General features: G+C 52.0%; 4 protein-coding genes across 4 annotated transcripts; 1 reads left to right on the top strand and 3 right to left on the bottom strand.

Moving 5' to 3' along the window:
• Positions 1-1,191: 1,191 nt before the first annotated feature.
• T069G_10791 (cytochrome p450 domain-containing protein) lies at positions 1,192-2,904 on the bottom strand (the record flags this gene model as incomplete). Its single annotated transcript, XM_056178001.1, has 2 exons — positions 1,192-2,566; positions 2,630-2,904. The coding sequence occupies 2 exons, from the start codon at positions 2,902-2,904 to the stop codon at positions 1,192-1,194; spliced, it is 1,650 nt and encodes a 549-aa protein (XP_056024291.1).
• A 1,709-nt stretch (positions 2,905-4,613) lies between these two features.
• On the bottom strand, positions 4,614-5,853 carry T069G_10790 (ring finger domain-containing protein; the record flags this gene model as incomplete). The annotated part of the gene is made up of 5 exons (XM_056178000.1): positions 4,614-4,815; positions 4,884-4,977; positions 5,067-5,200; positions 5,340-5,580; positions 5,637-5,853. The coding sequence occupies 5 exons, from the start codon at positions 5,851-5,853 to the stop codon at positions 4,614-4,616; spliced, it is 888 nt and encodes a 295-aa protein (XP_056024290.1).
• A 2,553-nt stretch (positions 5,854-8,406) lies between these two features.
• On the top strand, positions 8,407-8,796 carry T069G_10789 (uncharacterized protein; the record flags this gene model as incomplete). Its single annotated transcript, XM_056177999.1, has 1 exon — positions 8,407-8,796. One exon carries the CDS (start codon positions 8,407-8,409, stop codon positions 8,794-8,796), a length of 390 nt encoding a protein of 129 aa, XP_056024289.1.
• A 3,067-nt stretch (positions 8,797-11,863) lies between these two features.
• On the bottom strand, positions 11,864-14,575 carry T069G_10788 (cullin family domain-containing protein; the record flags this gene model as incomplete). The annotated part of the gene is made up of 1 exon (XM_056177998.1): positions 11,864-14,575. One exon carries the CDS (start codon positions 14,573-14,575, stop codon positions 11,864-11,866), a length of 2,712 nt encoding a protein of 903 aa, XP_056024288.1.
• Between the last annotated feature and the right edge of the window lie 3,555 nt (positions 14,576-18,130).

The following is an 18,130-nucleotide window of genomic DNA, read 5'->3' as shown; positions in this document are numbered from 1 at the left end:
GGAGGGTGCACGCACACGCGCGCGTTGACGGACTTACCCTGCAGGGCATGGCCATGTCATCGTCGCCCAAATAAGCGATAATAATCGACGTTTTGATGGCAGTCGCATAACATGGATAGATAGGTATCATGCCATTTTTGTCGAGCTGGGCTCCGTCTCACCCATCGCCCATCATCTCGAGGCCTTGTCTCAGGCCAAAACGAGCAAACGTGCTACCGAGGTGCGAGGACAAGCACTTACAGCAGAACCCACTCACACTCTCACAACTCATTCGCTTACACGCAAGAGCCCAGAAACACACACACACATGCCAGCAAATAAGGGCCTGCAGTTAGGAAAAAGATGACGCCTTTTCTTCATGTATGCATGCCTGAGCATCGAGGCCAAATTCAGTATGACGGACACTCGCGTGTCTTGCAACATGCACGCCATCAAGATCTACCTAACCTAACGTACCTAAGGTAAGGATGTCGATCCTCGAAAGGGTACATACAGAGTACATATCTTTCTTATCATTCTCACAGTATGGGGTAATCTGGCTGGTAAATCCGAGTGGAGGGCCTGATAAAATGACTATTTGAGTCTCAGCAATATAAATCCACATAACTATCTAATCAGATGAGATAAGATTAATTATTAGACAGATAGTGTTTCGCTGGGCGCCTTATGCTCCACGGGAGGCTTTGTGAAGCTATTAGCTACATGTGCTCCGTACCTTGATGTGGCTACTATATGGTTTTTGTATTTGTGGACTGTGGCTGGCCATCAAATCATTAATTCAGGGTCCAAAACTCTATGCTCACGACTCCTCTTGAGTTGTTGCTCATGTTTCATGATTACTTAAAGTGGCGTTGAGATGACGACTCAGTTGTACCGTTAACGAATCATTTGAATAGCTCGGGCAGATTATTTCAAGGTATAAAAGTATGAAATCCACCTACTGAAAACCTAACTACCCAACAGAGTGAGGAGTGTCTTAATCCGTCTACCAAACACCTATATAAAGGGCTGCTGCTCCCCCTAACTTCAGTCTTACGCCCTCATTACCAAGAATGAGTCTTCTTCCACTTCACAGCTTAGTGTCGGTTCCTCCTCTTGCAAGGACCATGTTCCAATGTCAATCCCAAACGCTCATTAGTCCCGATTCTTATATATAACCCTCCTCTTACTTGCCTCCATTCTTCAAGTTGCTCAGTATCCAGGCACCACCTTAGCCTTCACATACAACCCATTCGCCGGCTTCGCCGTCACTCCGCCCCTAATATCAATCTTATCCAAATCCATCTCCTCTTTATTCACCAGCTCAAATTCAAATCTACCAATCCAAGCCGCCAACAAACACGCAAACTCCCCCTTGGCGAACCCCATGCCAATACAACTACGCGGTCCGTGAAGGAACGACAGGAACGCATAGTTACTCTCAGCACCACCGCTCGCCGCTCTCTTGTTGCTCTCGTCAGAAACTCCCTCAGCGGAAATCCACCGGTCCGGGTTGAACTGAGAAGCATCCCCTCCCCAGAGCTTCGGATCGACGTTGACCGCAAAGGGCGAGATGGTCAAGCGAGTGCCCTTCTTGACGGGCACGCCCTGAATGGTAGTATCGTGAGTAGCCTCGCGAATGGTCATGGGAACAGGGCTGAAGAATCGTAACGACTCATTGCACACCGCGTTGAGGTACGGCATGTGATCAATGTCCAGGCTCGTAATCTTGGCGTCGGCATCGTCCGTAGAAGGCAGCTTCTCGCGAATCTCGTTGCGCAGCCGCGTCTGCATCTCGGGCGAGCGGGCGAGCTCATAAATGGCCCATGTCAGCGCCGTCGACGTCGTCTCATGACCGGCGGCCAGGAACGTCATGAGCTGGTCGACCAGGTTTTCGTCGGTGAATTGCCCGCTCTCAATCGCCACGGAGAGAATGTCCACATCTGTGCGGCCCTTGTGGGCCATCATCTTTTCTCTCTTCTCTCGGATGAGATCCCGGCACACGGACTTGATCTTTTGGGCTGCCCCATCAATAGCCCTGTTTCGCTCCAGAGGTAGGCGTTGAAGCAGCCATGTGGGCACCAGAGTTGCCAGGAACACCAGGAACTTCGCCGGCGGCCTGGGCTTGAACAGAAACTTGTACGTCTGGACAATGTCGCTGTTGTCATCCTGGATCGCGTGAAAGTCTCTGCCGAGGCCGGCGACGCCAATGATGTCGAGGGTGACTCTGGACGCCCACTCGCCGGCCTCGAACTCTGCCTCGCCGAGCTTGCCGCATTCAGTCGTCATGGCCTGGACCACCTCGCGCGCCTTGCCCCAGAAGACAGGATACAGATCCTTAATGTGTCGGAACGCAAAGGCCGGCATCAAGTTGCGACGCTGGCGCTTGTGCTCGTCTCCCTCGGCCAACAGCACGCCATAGCCCAGAACGCGGCCGAGCATGGACCTGACATTCTCGGGTTTCTGGAAAGCGTAATTGTTTGTTACGAGTACCTCGGCCAAGGCCTTCGGAGAGGTGATGAGTAGACGCTCGCGGTTGAGGAGCCAGTAGTAGCGGATGAGCCCATCGTTGGGGATATTCAAAGCCCTGTGTTAGCCAGTCAGTCGCTATCAATTGCTAAGCAGTATATGGATCACATATGAAACCTACCACTCTCTAAACAACACCGCAGGCTTAGCGGCCAAGATCTTCTTTCCGTGGCCTAACAGCCAGTGGCCGCCGGACGCTGTGGGAAGATGCCGCAGCGGCGAGAACCAGAAGGGATACACAAACAGCGACCAGATGCCGTGATACACAAACACCTGCGCCAGCAGCAGAACCGCCGCCGCCTGGACAAACGACGCCCGAGACCACGCATCCTGGCCCAAATACGTCCATCCCGCGCCGCCGAGGAGGGCCGTGGCCAGCATCACCTTGAGCGCCATGGCTGCAGAGGCTCGGTCACGCCCTGTTTATGTGTGTGTGTGTGTGTTGTCTGTTGGGACGCCAGCCGATCGTTGGAAGTTGGTGCCACGGCACCTAAAAGGAAAATGGTGTGTCGTCACCGTACCAAGGCTTTATAGAAACCAACACAGAGTCGCAACCGCAAACGCGGGGAAGACTCTAGAAAAAGAGGCAAATATAAAGTTTGACGGAAATAACAACGAGAGGGATACGAGAGAGATGCGTTCCAGAATCGTCTTATAGTTCAGACCACAATTCAGTAGATCAGATTACCGTATTCAGACCCGTCCACCGAAAAGTCCGCGATTGATAGAGGCTTGCTCAATTTACCCTGTGTTTCCGATACATAAAATGGCTTTGGGACCCTTTTTTCTATCTTTAAAATGAAGATAGAGTCTTAGAGTTTGAATGTGGGAAGGATAAGGAATAAACGTCAAATGAAATAAACTCAAAGCAAAGAAAAGGGGAATCCAAAAATAACGACTACTATTTACATTGATTCCATTAATGACCCCTCCTCTCACTCGCTCTCTATTAGCCCAGGCAGGAAAACGATTGCCACGAATGCCGTTCCCCAGCCCCAACGGAGTTCGCAACCCAAAATGTTGAAACTCATCCTTTCCCCCAACTAATAGCGACTTAGCCGGGAACCGCTTTTTCACGACCGGGATTCTAGGACTTCCGCGCGTCCGAGTTTCTTGTCCGGAAGACTTACTACATTTATGCGACACAAGCGAGGAGTGTATTGTCGTATCAGGAGTAAGCTAAAGTAATGCTGATGGGTAAACACTTGTTTGACCAAGAAGCTCGTAGTCTCGGTTCGTTTCTCCGTACAAGACCGACATACATAGCTAGTAATACTACAAGGGGTGAGAGCTCTCCACACACCACCGAAGCTTCTCCGGCAATAAACTCCCTGCTAACTGTGGCTTGTTATCGCAGATAACACGAACTCTCACTTATCCTGCTAGCTAGATAATACTCCAAAAAAAAAAGGAAGAAAATGATGAAAGGCTGACGTCGAGTCTTGATGAGCCGATAACGGGCTTCGATTTGCAATAAAGACCTCTATCCTAAGCTCCATATGCAATGCCACCGTGGCGTCCCCAAGTCTTAACCATCCTGCCGTCGGTCGCAGTTGTCCCATCGACCGGCATTCAGCAAGAGTTGGTCGTCCTCCGGCTCCGCTTCCCCCTCTGTGCTGTACTGTAGAAACTTTAGTTGAGCTCAGCTCAGCTCAGCTCGAATCAGAATGCCAGACTGGTCTACGCTAATAAAGCAGAAGATGCCCAAATAGGCAATACCCCCAAATAGGTAACACTGAATGTTAAATTGCGCCCTCATACTCCATACCAGCGCCATCTTTTCTGTCGGTCCTGTGAATGAGCATGGTGATTCTCACGTTTGCTCCAGTAAGGTATAATGACTATGGCTTCTCATTCGCTAGAATTCACTCGCTATGCTCACTTACTCCTCACTAACCTACACGCCTAAACTCCATATACAAAAGATATATCCTCCTCTATGTACAATAGACACAGCTCACACTCGTATGCAGTAAACGCTTAACATCGGTATCGAAACAAAGTCAAAGCCCCAGGGACAAGAGCGAGCGATAAGAAACGAGAAATCCGGGGGAAATAAAGAAGGAGAACGCTGTGACCAATGGACACAAGGTTATCTCATCAAGTTAGGAGCCAACCAGCCGCTTCCACAATTGCGCTCTCAATCGTGCCGACTCCTCATCCATCTCCTCACCATGGTCGGATCCTGTTCTGTACTGCGGGCGCCACCGAAATATTTGTTGGCTGAGTTTGGGTATCTGCCGTGCTTTCACCATTGTCAGTGGGCATCGTCGAACTTGATGAGGCCGAGTCATCTGGTTGTTGGGCCTGTAAAGGTGAAAGAGTTGGCTCCAATAGATCACTGTCTGCATTGGCTGTCACCGCCCAAGCATTACCACGTGATGGTCGATACCTCCGATGCCGAGGAACTTCCCTCTCCTGGCTCATAGGAGGATGTGCGCCTCGTAGTTGGGGCGCTCGAGGCAGCCACTGAGAATTTCTTGCGTTATCTCTTTGGGCATTCCGAATCGGAGAGGTTGCAGTCGTTGCCCTCGACGAGGCCGATGACGCAGTTTCGCCGTCATAAGAAGATGAATCTGAGTCCCCAGTGGCATGAAACGGACGCCTTTCCATAGCAAGCTCTTGACTTCCACCAAGCCCCTCAGCAGATACAAGGTTGGACATGAGCCTCAGATACATCTCTTCCGTTGCTCTACAGTATACGATTAGCCGACGTTCTGTTCATATAAGAGAGAGAGAGAGTGTGTGTGTGTGCGAGCTCAATGAGAAAAAAAAGGGGGGTGGGGGCGGGGGCGGGCAGAGGGGACTGGAAGGACAAATGGACGGCTAACCCAGGAGGAAGCTGATGACGAGCAGTCATCATAGCCGTAAAAAACTGATTGACGACGCGCTCCGAATGCTTGGGCGGCAGCTCTAGCTTGTCACGACAGTATGGACAGCTATCGGAATCCTCAAACCACCTTGCGAGGCAGTGGTTCCCAAAGACGTGTTTGCATTTTGGCAGCCGCAGAGGTTCCTCGTTAATTCCCTCGGGAGTTTTTGCGCCGTAGTCATTGTAGCAAATAACACAAGCTATACGCCAGGTTAGCTCTCCATCTGCTGAGATCACAGGAGTCTGCAGTGCATACTTCTCTCATTCTCTGGCAATTCTTGAATCTCGACTTTCTGCAAAAGAGAACGCGAAGATTTCACTGTCATCTTTTCCGCCAAGGTATGAGCTCTCTGCTCAGTCGTGGCCCCGTTGGCAGTTCCCGCAGCGCCCTGCAACTGGTTTATTACTCGGTCTCGGTCCAATCTAGAGCCACTGGCATCATGTGTCCCATTCTCCTCTATATCCCTATTCATATCTGCAGCTGTCGAACGGCTATTTACAGACCGGCGTGCCCTGGAATGGCCCGATCTGCGATGCGCGTGTGGTGGGGGCCCAGAAGGATCGATATAATAGGGCGGAGGGCCATCTGTACGTTGGTTAATATACTAGTAAAGAAAGGCAAATATGTCATATATTTGTTGAGAACTTTTCAGAGAAAAGGAAAAATGGAAGAAACTTAGAATGCGAGCCACTTACGGAGGGAGGGGGGAGCGCGCGAGACTCGTGGAGGGATTCCAGACACAGAGTGAAAGTTGGACCGGCGGGCCGGTGGTAGAGGAGTGGGACTGGTCTGCATAGGCGTGGATAAGGATCCAGGAAATTGGTTCATGGGAGGGACTGGATGATGTGGTGTATAGACCATATGTGGCTGTACATCTGATTCCAGGGCTACGCCACTCTGCCCCTGACCCAGCTCATTTTCCAACGTCTGCCTGGGATACAAGCTGGGTTGGGCATATTGCATAGCAAGAGGGTTTGGTGGAACAGGAGGCGGAATCGGCATCGGCGAGAAACCCTCAGACCATGGTCGAGGATGTGGTATCGACATAGGATGAGAGTACGACTGATAGGATCGAGGCGCTGTACCGGGCACCGGAAGCCCGCCAGGCGGGCCCATTTGAAGTTGTGAGTCGAAGCCCACGGCGAACGGTCTGTGCATCCCGTACATATGGGGGACCGGAGCTTGGTTTGGTGTCCATGGTGGATGTACTGGCGGATGATGATGACCAAGTTCGCGTCTCCATTCAGGTGCTGTCCCATAAAGATATTGATCAGGATGAGGTGTCGGCGCAAAGGTATGAGGTTCCATTGGTTCAACCACAAGCTGTATCCAGCTTGGGGCCAACCTGTAGCTTTCAGGATCAGCAGGGGGTGGGTAGGTCAAGCTCATCCAGCTATCGACTCTCAGAGACCCTGAGCTCTCTGTTGGAGGTGGAGTATAGATATTGGTCAAGACGATTCAAGTTTCTGATATCCAGAATAAGCAATAACACTGACGGTAGAGACGGAGGTTGTTTGAAGAAGTGGATCCAGTAACGGTAAAGGTATATCCAAGGTATAACTTCGCTGCAAGTGGACTTGTCCAAAGTAAGGTTAGATATATGGCGTATACGAAGAGAATTCGTTCGTATATAAGTTTGTAAGTGTGAAAAGTATGTCCAGGATCTTTACCGTGGTGGTCTCTCAGCCAGAGGGACGGATCCAGGGTCTGTGTTTAGAACGGCGGATTGAGAATCTCATGAATATTTCTTGAAGAAGACGGAGGTAAAGACCCATCCAAACTCAGGCAGGATCTCCCGGATAGACACTTGGGAATTCTTGATACGAGACAAAGCAAGGTTTTTTTTAGCGCTTTTTTTTTTCTTTTTGGAGAAGGAGGACAGAACGCAGAAAATTGATAACGCAGAAAATCGATGAAGACGTTATAAGTGTCCTTGAAGAGGAAGATTCCAGGATATATATATGCCTAGGGAATATGGAAATCTTCTCGCGAATATGCGTATTCAAGAAATCAGAGTCCTTGAACAAAGCATATTTAGTAAAAATTTTCTCACGGAGCTCTGGAAACTTGAGATAGAGGCGTATTAGAAAAGGTTTTTACTTCGGCCTCATGATAATTTCCTTTGGGTTTGTGAGGTATGTTGACTTCCGCAGTTCCGGGTCCAATGTATAAGTACCTGGGCGGAAGGTTCTCAAGTATGGCTTATTGAGAATGCGCTTGTTTCGGCGGGCCACGAGTGGATCCGGTTGGGCTTTGCACCTCCACAGAGCGTGGGCGGAAGACGACGGGATGTTCTGTCAACCAGGAACTCGCGGCCTGGCTTTTTCTAGCTTCTGGATGAAACGCCAGACGCGGCAAGTATGGATGGCTATGCTGATGGAAGAGTATGACGAATGTTGGGCACCTGCGAAAACGAACACGAAAGCGCCCTTGAATGTGCCGAGCGTTGAGGTCAAGGGCGAGGGCGTCGGCGAGAGAAGGTGCAAGGGAGCTGGAGGCGAAGCGGAGGCAAAGCGGAGGGAGGAGCGCCCGCGGAAGAGCAGGAGCAGACGGAGGAAGGAGGAGAGCCAGAAGCCGGAAGTAAGAGCTGGAGCTGGAGCTGGAGAAAGAGCAGGAGCGTATAAGCTAGGGCAAGAGCACAGGCAAGAAAGAGGACAGGCCAGATGCAGGCCTGAGAATGAGCAAGAGCGGGAGCTGGAAGCAGCAGCAAGAACAAGAGCGGGAGCAAGAGCAAGAATGAAAGCAATGGCAAGAGCAAGAGCAGGAAAGGTGAGCTGAGCTGAGCCGAGCCGAGCTGAGCCGGAGAGGTGAGGAAAGAAAAAGAAGAAAGGAAAAAGAGAAGGGAGGAAAAGGAAGAGAAGAGGAGACACAGATGGAAGATGGAGCTGCAACTGGAGCTGGAAATGGAGCTGGGCAGCACGCGTGATGACAAGGAAAAGATGGGAAGTCTAAAAGGCGCCCAGTCATGAATCGCATTGGTATGGCATGGTAAGGTATGGTAAGGTATGGTAAGGTATGGTAAGGCATGGTATGGCATGGCATGGCATGGCATGGCATGGGCACTTGCGTCAAGGTCATCACCACCTTGGAGCTACCCAGTCCAGTCAGGCCGTCCCTGTTGGCCCTGCATCTGCCTCAGGGCGCCAGTCCGGCTCCAGTCAGGCAAAAGCAGCGCAGACGCAGTGCAGCGGCCAAATCAAATCAGCGGCAAAAGGCGTCGGATGAGCCGCTTCTGCTGGGCGAGTCACGGCTTCGGCAGCCCGCAAAGCCAGTCGAATCGCCCGCCATAGCCGTTTTAACCACCGACCGCTGCTCTTGTTTTGGCTCTGGCTCTGGCTCTGGCTCTGCTGCCCTGCTCAGCTCTGACCCGGATGGCCTTCTGTCATTGTTGACCGACCGACCTGACAAGAATTAAAATTCGAGCTACCCAGATACCGTGTCGTCGCACCGACCCGCACTGTGGCGCTAGGAGACACCCGACCTCACTCCTCACCTCCGCCATGGATCAGTTGGGTTGCAAATACGCAGTGCGAGCCGGTGTTTGCAAAAAGCCTTGGACGACAAATACGGCCATTTGCATGCAGCAACCTTTGGCGCGGGGCGCAGAAATGCACAGCCTGTGGACCTCAGTCATGCCAGCCGGCCATGGGGAAGAGGCAAAACCAAAAGACCAGCCAGCTTTGATTTGAAACCACCTAGCCCGATGCAAGAGCCAAATGGCAATGGAACTTGGGCTTCTCACCTGATAAGCTGCATTTTATTGCCTGACGCCCAAGCCGTGGAGCCAGCCTCCAATCTTCTGGCAGCAAACTCCAGAAAAAAAACGACCCAAGCAGGCTTCCCTGCATTTACCGAGCGAGCGAGCACAAGAAAACCAAGAAAACCAAGAAACCGGCAGCAGCCAGGGCGTGGCCATCACATGAGTCGTCTCTGCCCGAGCGGCCTGCGGGAAATGAAATGGCGCCAGCCAGACGTCAATCAGCTCCAAACAATCAAAGACCCCGTCAGCTATGGGCCTCGTGATTGGGATTCCAATATTGCGTGTCGCACCGTGCTCACGCCTCTTGCTTCCGTGTGGCAGCCAGTCGGGTTCAAGCTCAGGCCAGGTCGTCGCTTTTGCTGTGAGACGAACTAGATTAGCAGCGACGCCGCTGTGACGGATCAATTCTTCCCTCTCCTCTACCTTGCTCTGGCCGCTTTGGAGAATCAGCAGCACCGCCTTATTCAACCACACCGGCGCCTTTTACACAGTCACTTCACACGGCCCTTACGTATTACATATGCGCATGTAGGCCGTGCTGTCCGTCGGAGCCCACGCATCGGGCCAGTGCCGGAGGACTTGTCCGTGCCTCCGGAGACCTTCCCGATCCGGCCATGTTGCAGCATTTATATCTTCTCCTTCAAAGGTCTCCATGTAAAAACCGCAGTACATACGGAATATTTGACGCTCCCTTTGCTGCGTCTTCGCTTCTCACGCAGCCTCCTGTAGGCCTTTGGTTTATCTGCCTGTTCTCTCCCAAGCATCCGCACTACTGTCCATGCAGCCGCTGGGGGGTCTCCATCATGGCTGTGAGGGGTAAGATGCTGTAGGGATGCTTTGTGATGAAATAAGGAGGGGCGACGCTATGGTTTTGTGGCGAGGCAGTCTTAAGCATTCAAAATCCAGCCCCCTCGCTGGCTAGTACGGCCAAGGAGTGAGGAGCTTTCTCTCGCCTAATGCACTGGAATCTTTCTTTTTTTCCCTCGATCATTACTCGACCTGGCGTATGCGCAAACAAACCACCGAAAACGGCGCCTTTCGGGCCTTGCAACTTTGGTCCATGCTACGCATACAACTCTAAAGTCCGAAAAACATTCCTCTCGGGCTTTTAGTACCGTCGTCTCTTTTCGCATCATCAGCCGCATGGAACAACAGCAGCCCAACAGGCCGAGACTAAAGCACAGCAGTGGCGTGCTAATTATCCCACTCCGTCGTGTCCATCAATGGCCCATTCGACCTTCATATTTGCTTCTTATGCGGCCAGCCGTCTGACCTGTCGCCTACTCTATCTGGTGCATGTGCAAAGTACCTCGCTTGGCTCTGCTCTTCTTGGTTCCGTGCCGGCGTGTCTCAACTTTTTTGAGTGTCCTGCGGAGCAAATGCTACTTCCACCACTGCTACTTGTACCACTCACTGCCAGCCAAACCTGACTTGCTCCGTACATGGGAGGGATAGGACAGAAAAAAAAAAGGCCCTCTGGCCGTCCTGTTGATCGACTTCCCTTTTCTCTCTCGGCTGCGTTTCTATCCGGGCCCTGTCTTTGTCCAACCCCGAAACTGGAAACTTGAATCACAAGATCCCCGCCGCCGGCCGCACTGTTCTTTGGCCAAGCGGCTGCTGCGGTAATATCTGTTTTTTTTTATCCCTCTCCGAATCAATCCTTGCAGCGAGATTTTCCACACATAGATAACACAACAGTCGTCATCCATTCCCTCCGGGTTAACTTTCTGAAACTTCGTCTCGTTGAGCTCATAACTGCGCAGGTTTATCCGGCACCGCCATATACTTTATCTAGTAGGAGCTACCGGCCCAGAGTCGTATTCAAAAGAGGACAAGCAGATCTCAGCTAGATGGCCTAGCCAACACTTCTCCAATATCTGTGGGCTATTGAAAAGCCTCTTTAGCGAAAAAGGCTCACGCCGTTTGTTGCTCTTGTGAGGCCGGTTCGATCTACTAAATGCTGGCGCTAACATGTATTTTACTGAAAAGCCAGCCCAACATGCCTCAAAAACAAAGAATGTACACGTTGGGTTTGAATTTGGGATTGCCAGTGCTGCACACCCTCGTCATATCCCAATGGATCCGGCTCTGCGACGTAATACTCTGTACTCTATTTAACTCTATTCTGAATCAGGTCACTCTCCGAAACTCACAATCCACTCCACGCCGTTGCCTCGTATTAATCAACACCCACGGGTCGACAGGGCAACTAATTATATGGCAGGGCGGACTCCTTTAGTTTTGCTTTTTCTTATTAAACCCTTGACAGGTGTCCAAAGTTTGTCGCGGAAAACAGTGACATCTTCTGACGCAGACGACCTTGATCGCCCATCGTCCGGCTGCGTCTGACCGAAGCGCCGACCCAAGACTTAACCGAATCCCGCCGCCACCTCTCATGTTGCAGCATGACTGCAGCTAGTCTCAGTCCCTCCCTTCAACAGACGTCTGGGCTCCCTTGGCTCGATTTGCAGGAATCGATTGTCGGCCAATCTGCGTCCACCCAAAAATACCTAGGCAAGCATGTACACTGGACACGTGTTTCATGTGTTCTCGTTTTTCGAGAAGATCCGGATTTCTGAGACTGTTGTTGGTCATGACGGCGCCTGAGCTTTTCAGAGTCCGAAAAGGTCTTCACTCTCAATGAACGTGCGGCAGCATTCATCGTCAAAGTAGGGTGTCATTAGGTCCTTTTTTCATCGAGCCGAAGCGAAGCTGAGGACGATCATTTCTTCGGTAGTCGATACTTCCCCCCCACAAGCTCCAGATCGCCCTCTGTAATTTTTTCGCCGAGGAATTCCTGTAGTTCCTCATTACTCCAGGGGCACCCGTCGGAGAGGAGCATCTTCATCATCATGGCAATCTGCCCAAGGGGCATCGCCGGGCTTGAATTGGTCAGCATGCCAACGATGAATTGCCAGTACACGGTCCTCTGTTCCTTTTCCTTTGCACTCATGCTCTTTGCCTTCTTTGGTGAGGGTTGATCGTTTTCCATATCGCCGCCCGCTCCAATTTCGTCCTCCGCCATGTCCTTGTCCCCCGTTTCGCTATCAAGCGTCTCTAGCACCACGTACGTCTTGTTGCCGATGTCGCTCAAAACTCGCTGAGATACCCAGAATTTAAGGGCGCTCTCTAAAAGGTCCTCGTCAATCATGAGCTTCTCCCATATCTCGTTAAAGGTTCTCTGAGCCGGACCAGATGACCCTGATCCGTCATCGTCACGGTGAAATTCGTAAATCACTGCCGCCTCATACGTTTTGCAGTCCAATTCAATAGAGCGATCATCGAGGTCCAGCCTGACTGTTGCCGATCCCAAATGATCCAGCCAATTGAGTTTCCGTGAAGACTTGAGCTGCTCGAAACCAGCTTCGTACTTCTTTTGAACTTGTGCTACCGGTAAAGGCACAGTAAATGGATCTTTAGGCAGACTCGGCCAGAACAGACGCGACAGAATCTTGGAATGATATGAGAGCGAGTGTGGTTCCAGTGCGCCATCGCTTCTCAAGTTCCGACGAAGAACTGAATCCACGCGTTTGGAGTCTACAATGTCTCGTATCATGACATCGCAGTTCTGTAAAGCTGCTTCTCCAAATCGCTTCTTCAACAGACCGAGAACCTTAATCTCCTGCTTGAAGCTGGTTTGCTTGGAAAGCAGTCGTTCTGCAACAATGACTTGGAACTCCTTGATGAAGACGTCTTGTAAGCCAAGAGCACTTATCAGTGTGCCTATGATGTCCTCATTCTTAGGCCGCTTGTAGTTGACACCCGCGTCCACAGGGTCTGGAACCCAGCTCATGTCATTCCAGCCAAGATCCTCATCGTCAGCGCGCCCTTGATGCTGCTGTGACGTTTCGTTCAAAATAACTGCAAGCTCCACCAGCTTCCCCTGGTTCTCCTCGGTATGTGCAGTGTTCGGGTTGGCCAACAGGCCAGTGACGACGATGCGAATGGCATCATCTCTGTTCCACAAGCATAATTTCAGCGCCGGCACAACTCTGTCGAGCAAGACTTTGGAGTGGTCCAGTGCGTGGAATGTTCGTATCATGGAAATGTAAGTCTGCAGAATGTCAAGTGTGGAGCGGCCGGGATGTAACAGCCTGGCCTGGAGGGTGGCCGAGAAGGCATCTGTGAGCTGAAGGCGACGCTGGGGCGTAGTCACGGAAGATGCCAAGTCATCGAGGCCTCCTTTGCTGTCTGGCCAGTGTAGGACAATATCAAAGAGCTCGTGCATCCGCAGTGTCGCAAGCCGCCCAGTGGCTACGTCTCTCCACCGTTCTACGTCGTTCCAGGCCACTTGGCCACCGAGGCGGTGGAGGACTTCCACTGCCAACCGAGCATAGCGCTTCTCAACCCAGTCGCACAAGTGATTCAAGCAGACAGGCCCTGTTGGCACTCGAGTATTGCGTCGACCACTGGATACCTTCCACACTCTGGTATAGGAATCTTTGATAAAGTCTTGCATGCAGGCATCCATCATCTCAGCAAACAAGACTTGAAACTTGTCGCCTCCCAACCCAACCTGGTGCAGGGATTCGAGGAGGCTGAGAAGTTCACCGCGCGCCTTGGGGACTTCGGCTTCTCGGCTCCATCCCGGTCCAAGGCCATTGTCTCGACTACTAGAACCTAGTATTATCCGTAGACTATGATGCAAAACACTACGGAGAACAGATATTAACTCCGGAGCCCACGAATTACCAACAATAGCGTGCATGTCTCTCCTGAACTTGGTCATAGCTGCTTCTGCGGGTGCGTCATCGCGGAAGCCTCGAACAACGAGCATCAGCCCGTACAGGTACTGTCTGTGGGCAGCCTCCAGGGTGCGTATGATGCTGCGAAGAACCTGAGAGTGGCTCTGCTGATGGCTGGAGGTACATGCGGCAAGCAAAGGGAGCACATGGTGGAGGAAGTGCTGACGGACTTGTTGAGAGTGCCACAGCAAGATGTCCTCAGTGTGAGCAGCTTGCGGGACGGTAGCAGCAGGATCCAAGACAAGGGTTAGAGAATCGTAAAAGGTCACATCGAGATCCTGGGATTCAGGCACCAGAGCACCAAAGGAATCTTCGACGGCCACAGAGGTAGGGAGTTGAATGCGTGAGGTGACTACATGCCAGGCACGATCCCACCGCAGCTGATCGCTGACAACAGTGGTCGACGATTGCTGGGTAGAAGTAGAATGGTTGCCACGCGTCCGTCGGCCAGTCACAGCCGCAGAACCGTGGACACTGCTTCCGCTGTGGCTGGCAGCGTGTCTCTTGGGACGCGATGATGATGATGACGAGGACGATGGTACTGGCAATGGTGCATCCTGGCTCCGGATTGGCTCACCGGCCTCACCGATGGCAGCAGCTAGAGAAACCGGCTGCAAGGCATCGGGCGGGAAGACGGAGCGAAACACATGTTGTTTGCGGGTGCGTACTCTGGCGGCGGTGGTGGCCATTGTTGACACCATGAGGGCCAGGTACCGTCTCCGGCTTGTTTACTGTGCTGTTTTCGCGGCCTGGAACTTGCGGGCGGAATTAGCAGACGAGGCTCAGATGTGCCACCAAAACCTTGCGAGCCATTGCCTGGGTCAAGCAAAGAACTCTGGTATGCTGGCACAAAAGCAGGCTGTGATAGGCCGTGCTTGGCCGAGAGGCGAGGCTGCTCGTCGCGGTCGTAAATAGGCGAGTGGGGTGGAAGAAGCAAAGAAAGAAGAAGCAATCAGGGCTAGAAAGAATCGGGTGCCGTTGCGGGGGGTGGTGACTCAAGCCCCGTGGTTGGCTGGACCCGGTACTAAAAGGTACAGGACAAAAGAGGTACCTTTTCCCCGTCTGGACGTGCGGAGGGACAAGTCCGGAGTTCGGACAACAATGTAACGCAGATGTACCGGGCAGAACGGCTCAGATACGAGCAGCAGAAATTGAACCTTGCCCAAAATATGACAACAAAGAGAGAGGCTCGGCTAAAATCAGGCCATTTTTGGCAAGGGACCTGACCTAGCTTTTTGTTCGGGGGGCTTGACGGAGCTTGACGGAGCTTGACGGAGCCTCAGGCAGCGGCTCAGGCCCAGTCCCGCTGCAGTAAGCGACATACAGCGCTTAAGTGCGCTAAGCGACGCGCCCCTAGACGCAATAGATTAGCGGTGCGTCTTCCCTGCCCACCCCCCAAAAAGCGAGAACGAGAGGGGACTTAGGTCAGCCACCTACTTGGCGGTGCGTTTGTACGTCTTGGGCATGCCGAGCTTGCTCGTGTACTTTTGGGCAGCGGAGAGAGACGAGGAAACGGAGACAATTCGGGAGAAGAGGAGGGCAAAGAAGGGCAGAGAGTTGAAAAGGGGAGAGAGTACTAGGTAGCTGTAACTACAGACAATGCCGAGGATTGGGAAGAGGAGGAGGAAAAACAAAGGAAGAAGAGAGAAAAAGGACAAGGGACAAGGGACAAGGGAGCAAACGAAAAAATTAAAAATGAAATATATAAAAAAAAAAAAAAAAAAAAAAAAAAAAAAATACATGAAAATAAATAAAACCAGGTAGAAAGGGAGTAAGAGAAAAAAAAAATAAGCTGCTGCCAAGCCAACGGATGCAGTCTTTACAAAATCTACGCCGATTGAGTTACAGGTATGCATTATCGCAAATCCTTGCCCCTTCGCCGATTTACCCACCTGGCTCTATCTGGGTCACGATGCTTGGCCACAGGCTTACCCATGAAGACGCATCGCACATGTCTCCTTACTAGTGCGCAGTATCCCCTTCGAGGGGAAGAGATGGCTGGGCTGGCAACTGGAGATTGGCCGCCCAACGCGCAGCAGACACGGCAATTCTCATTCCTGTAAGCTGATGAATAGGAGAGAGATAGGCCCGTTATGGGAGAAGCGACGGGTGGAAATATGCATCTCCCAAATACCACGTATGAGTACTTTGCATACCTAGGTAGTCTTCTAAGCGTCAGAAAGCAATTGAAAGGAGGGGGGGTCGCTGCAGGTTTACTGCTGCAAACAAGAAACAAGGCAATGAGGAAAAAGAAAAGGAAAGAGCCTCGAGGCACTATTGTGTGATACTATTTACAGCAATTATGCTGTGTACCAATGCGAGATATGCGAGAGAGAGCTCGCCTCTTTCTCCTCACGCTAGCAGCAACATACACACAGGATACTTTGCACATGTCGGGACGCCGACCCTTACCACATCCGCTTTTCGGGACAGTCTCGGGACACTTTCGGCCGGAGACGAGAGCTAACTCGGGGCCGGGAGTGGTCCATAGCGAGCTTCCTGGTGGCCAGTGGATACCCCCGTTCCAAGCCTCAGTGACTAGGGACTTGGGAGTTGATTACCCTGTGCAAGCGGAACAGCGGTAGCACTGAACTGGCCCAAAAGTGCCTCCGAAACCCATGACGGCTGTTGTGTAGCAGTGGCAAGCAGGGATCATCTATCCCGCGTGAGTGTGCAAAGTACTTGGTGCTAGCACATCCCTATCTCACGGCTCGCGGCTCGTGGTTCGTGGTTCGCGCTCCAAGTGTGAAGCCACCAACAGCTGCCCCAGTCGCGCGACAGGCCAGCGACAGCCGTAGTGCCTGATTCTGCATCCCCGGCAGGGTCGACTCGAGTGGTAGGGGGGCCCAGCCCACCATCAAACAGCTTGACCCAAAGTTGCAGTATCCATGTATCCTAGGAGAAGAGCTCGAACCCTGGAGGCGCTAGGTAAATTTTAATGTTGCGCTCGGATGCCTGTTTGCTGGCCTTGATTGCGGGACCAGTGGCGGTTTTCCGTAAGCACTCTCATCTGGCATTCGCTCCTCGCGTCTTTTTGTCTCCGGCGAGCTCTAAGTAGACCTAGTGCCATTCTATGCTGCTTCGAATGGAATAGCTGTTTTTTGCTTTTCATTCGGTACGGAGTACTCGGGGCTCTGTATTTCTGTATGTGTCCCCTGGCCCCTGTGGAGCTCGATCTTGCCAAGTTTCTCAAATACTTGCTGGGGTTGGCATTGCTCAGGTTGCCTTTGATTTGTGTTAGCGTACAAGTACAAAACAAGCACAAGTAACGTGCAAGTAAGCCACACGTTCACCTGCAACGTCTGGCCCCGCCCACGAATCAACGGCCCCCAAATGCCTAGAAAAGGGCTCATCGAGGCCGGTCCTGTCTTCACGGGCAAAGGGAGGGGCAAGCTGGGCGAGGTAGTCGCCGTTCAACAGGCATGAATGATTGCCTGGCAGCTAGAGCGTACATGATGCCCAAATAATATGCGGTTAGCTTTGCAGTATGCTTTTGTTCAAACAAAGGGAAGAGGAGGGGTGTAAGGGTGGGGGAATATTGGAAAAGAAAGAAGGGGGCAAACCGTCGAAATTACTGCATTCGAGCAGCCATGGTGCCAAGGGCTGGCGGGAAGGGGAGTGGCTGTCCAACACCCCAGCAACTGCTTTTAACATACAGCACAGTACGAATTGCTCGTATGGATCGTATAATGAAGTGCCAAAGAAAACCAGACGCCTCTAGTCTGGCTACCAAGGTTCCTAGGACTCTGTAATTCTTCTAGTATCGCTACTGTCGCTACTGTCGCTACCTGGCACTCTAGGTCAGTGTCAATATTCCTCTGGCATCTCACCTCCAAGGACTAAGTGGTTTTCATACCTGATAGGGACATGGGATGCGACATGGCCACTCCCTAATATCACTGGAGCTTCTCTCATCCGGCATCGCTCGCAGCCGGCGTCGTTGCTTTTTCCCTTTCACTGTTCTCGGCACATCTGACGCAGGGCCTGCTCATCAAGCAAGCAACCATGCACCTTGCTCTGGTTAGAAGGGTTGGAGGGTTGGAGAAGACCAGCGATTTGGAATGCGGATCAGCCTGTCCCGTCCATCGGTCCACCCTGCCGTCTGCTGAGTCCGTACTCGAAGGTGAGGAAATCCTGAAAGCTCGCACAGGCAAAGGTACTGGTCTGGTAGAGCGGCACGGGAGCTCATGGGCGATCGACCCTTGTCCTGCGCGATAACTTGCCAACATTGTACAAGCGCAGTA

Source organism: Trichoderma breve, assembly GCF_028502605.1.
Source record: "Trichoderma breve strain T069 chromosome 7 map unlocalized scaffold00007, whole genome shotgun sequence".
In the NCBI taxonomy this organism is placed as follows: domain Eukaryota; kingdom Fungi; phylum Ascomycota; class Sordariomycetes; order Hypocreales; family Hypocreaceae; genus Trichoderma; species Trichoderma breve.
Note: the sequence above shows the minus strand (reverse complement) of the source record. Positions and strands in the feature narration are given on the sequence as shown.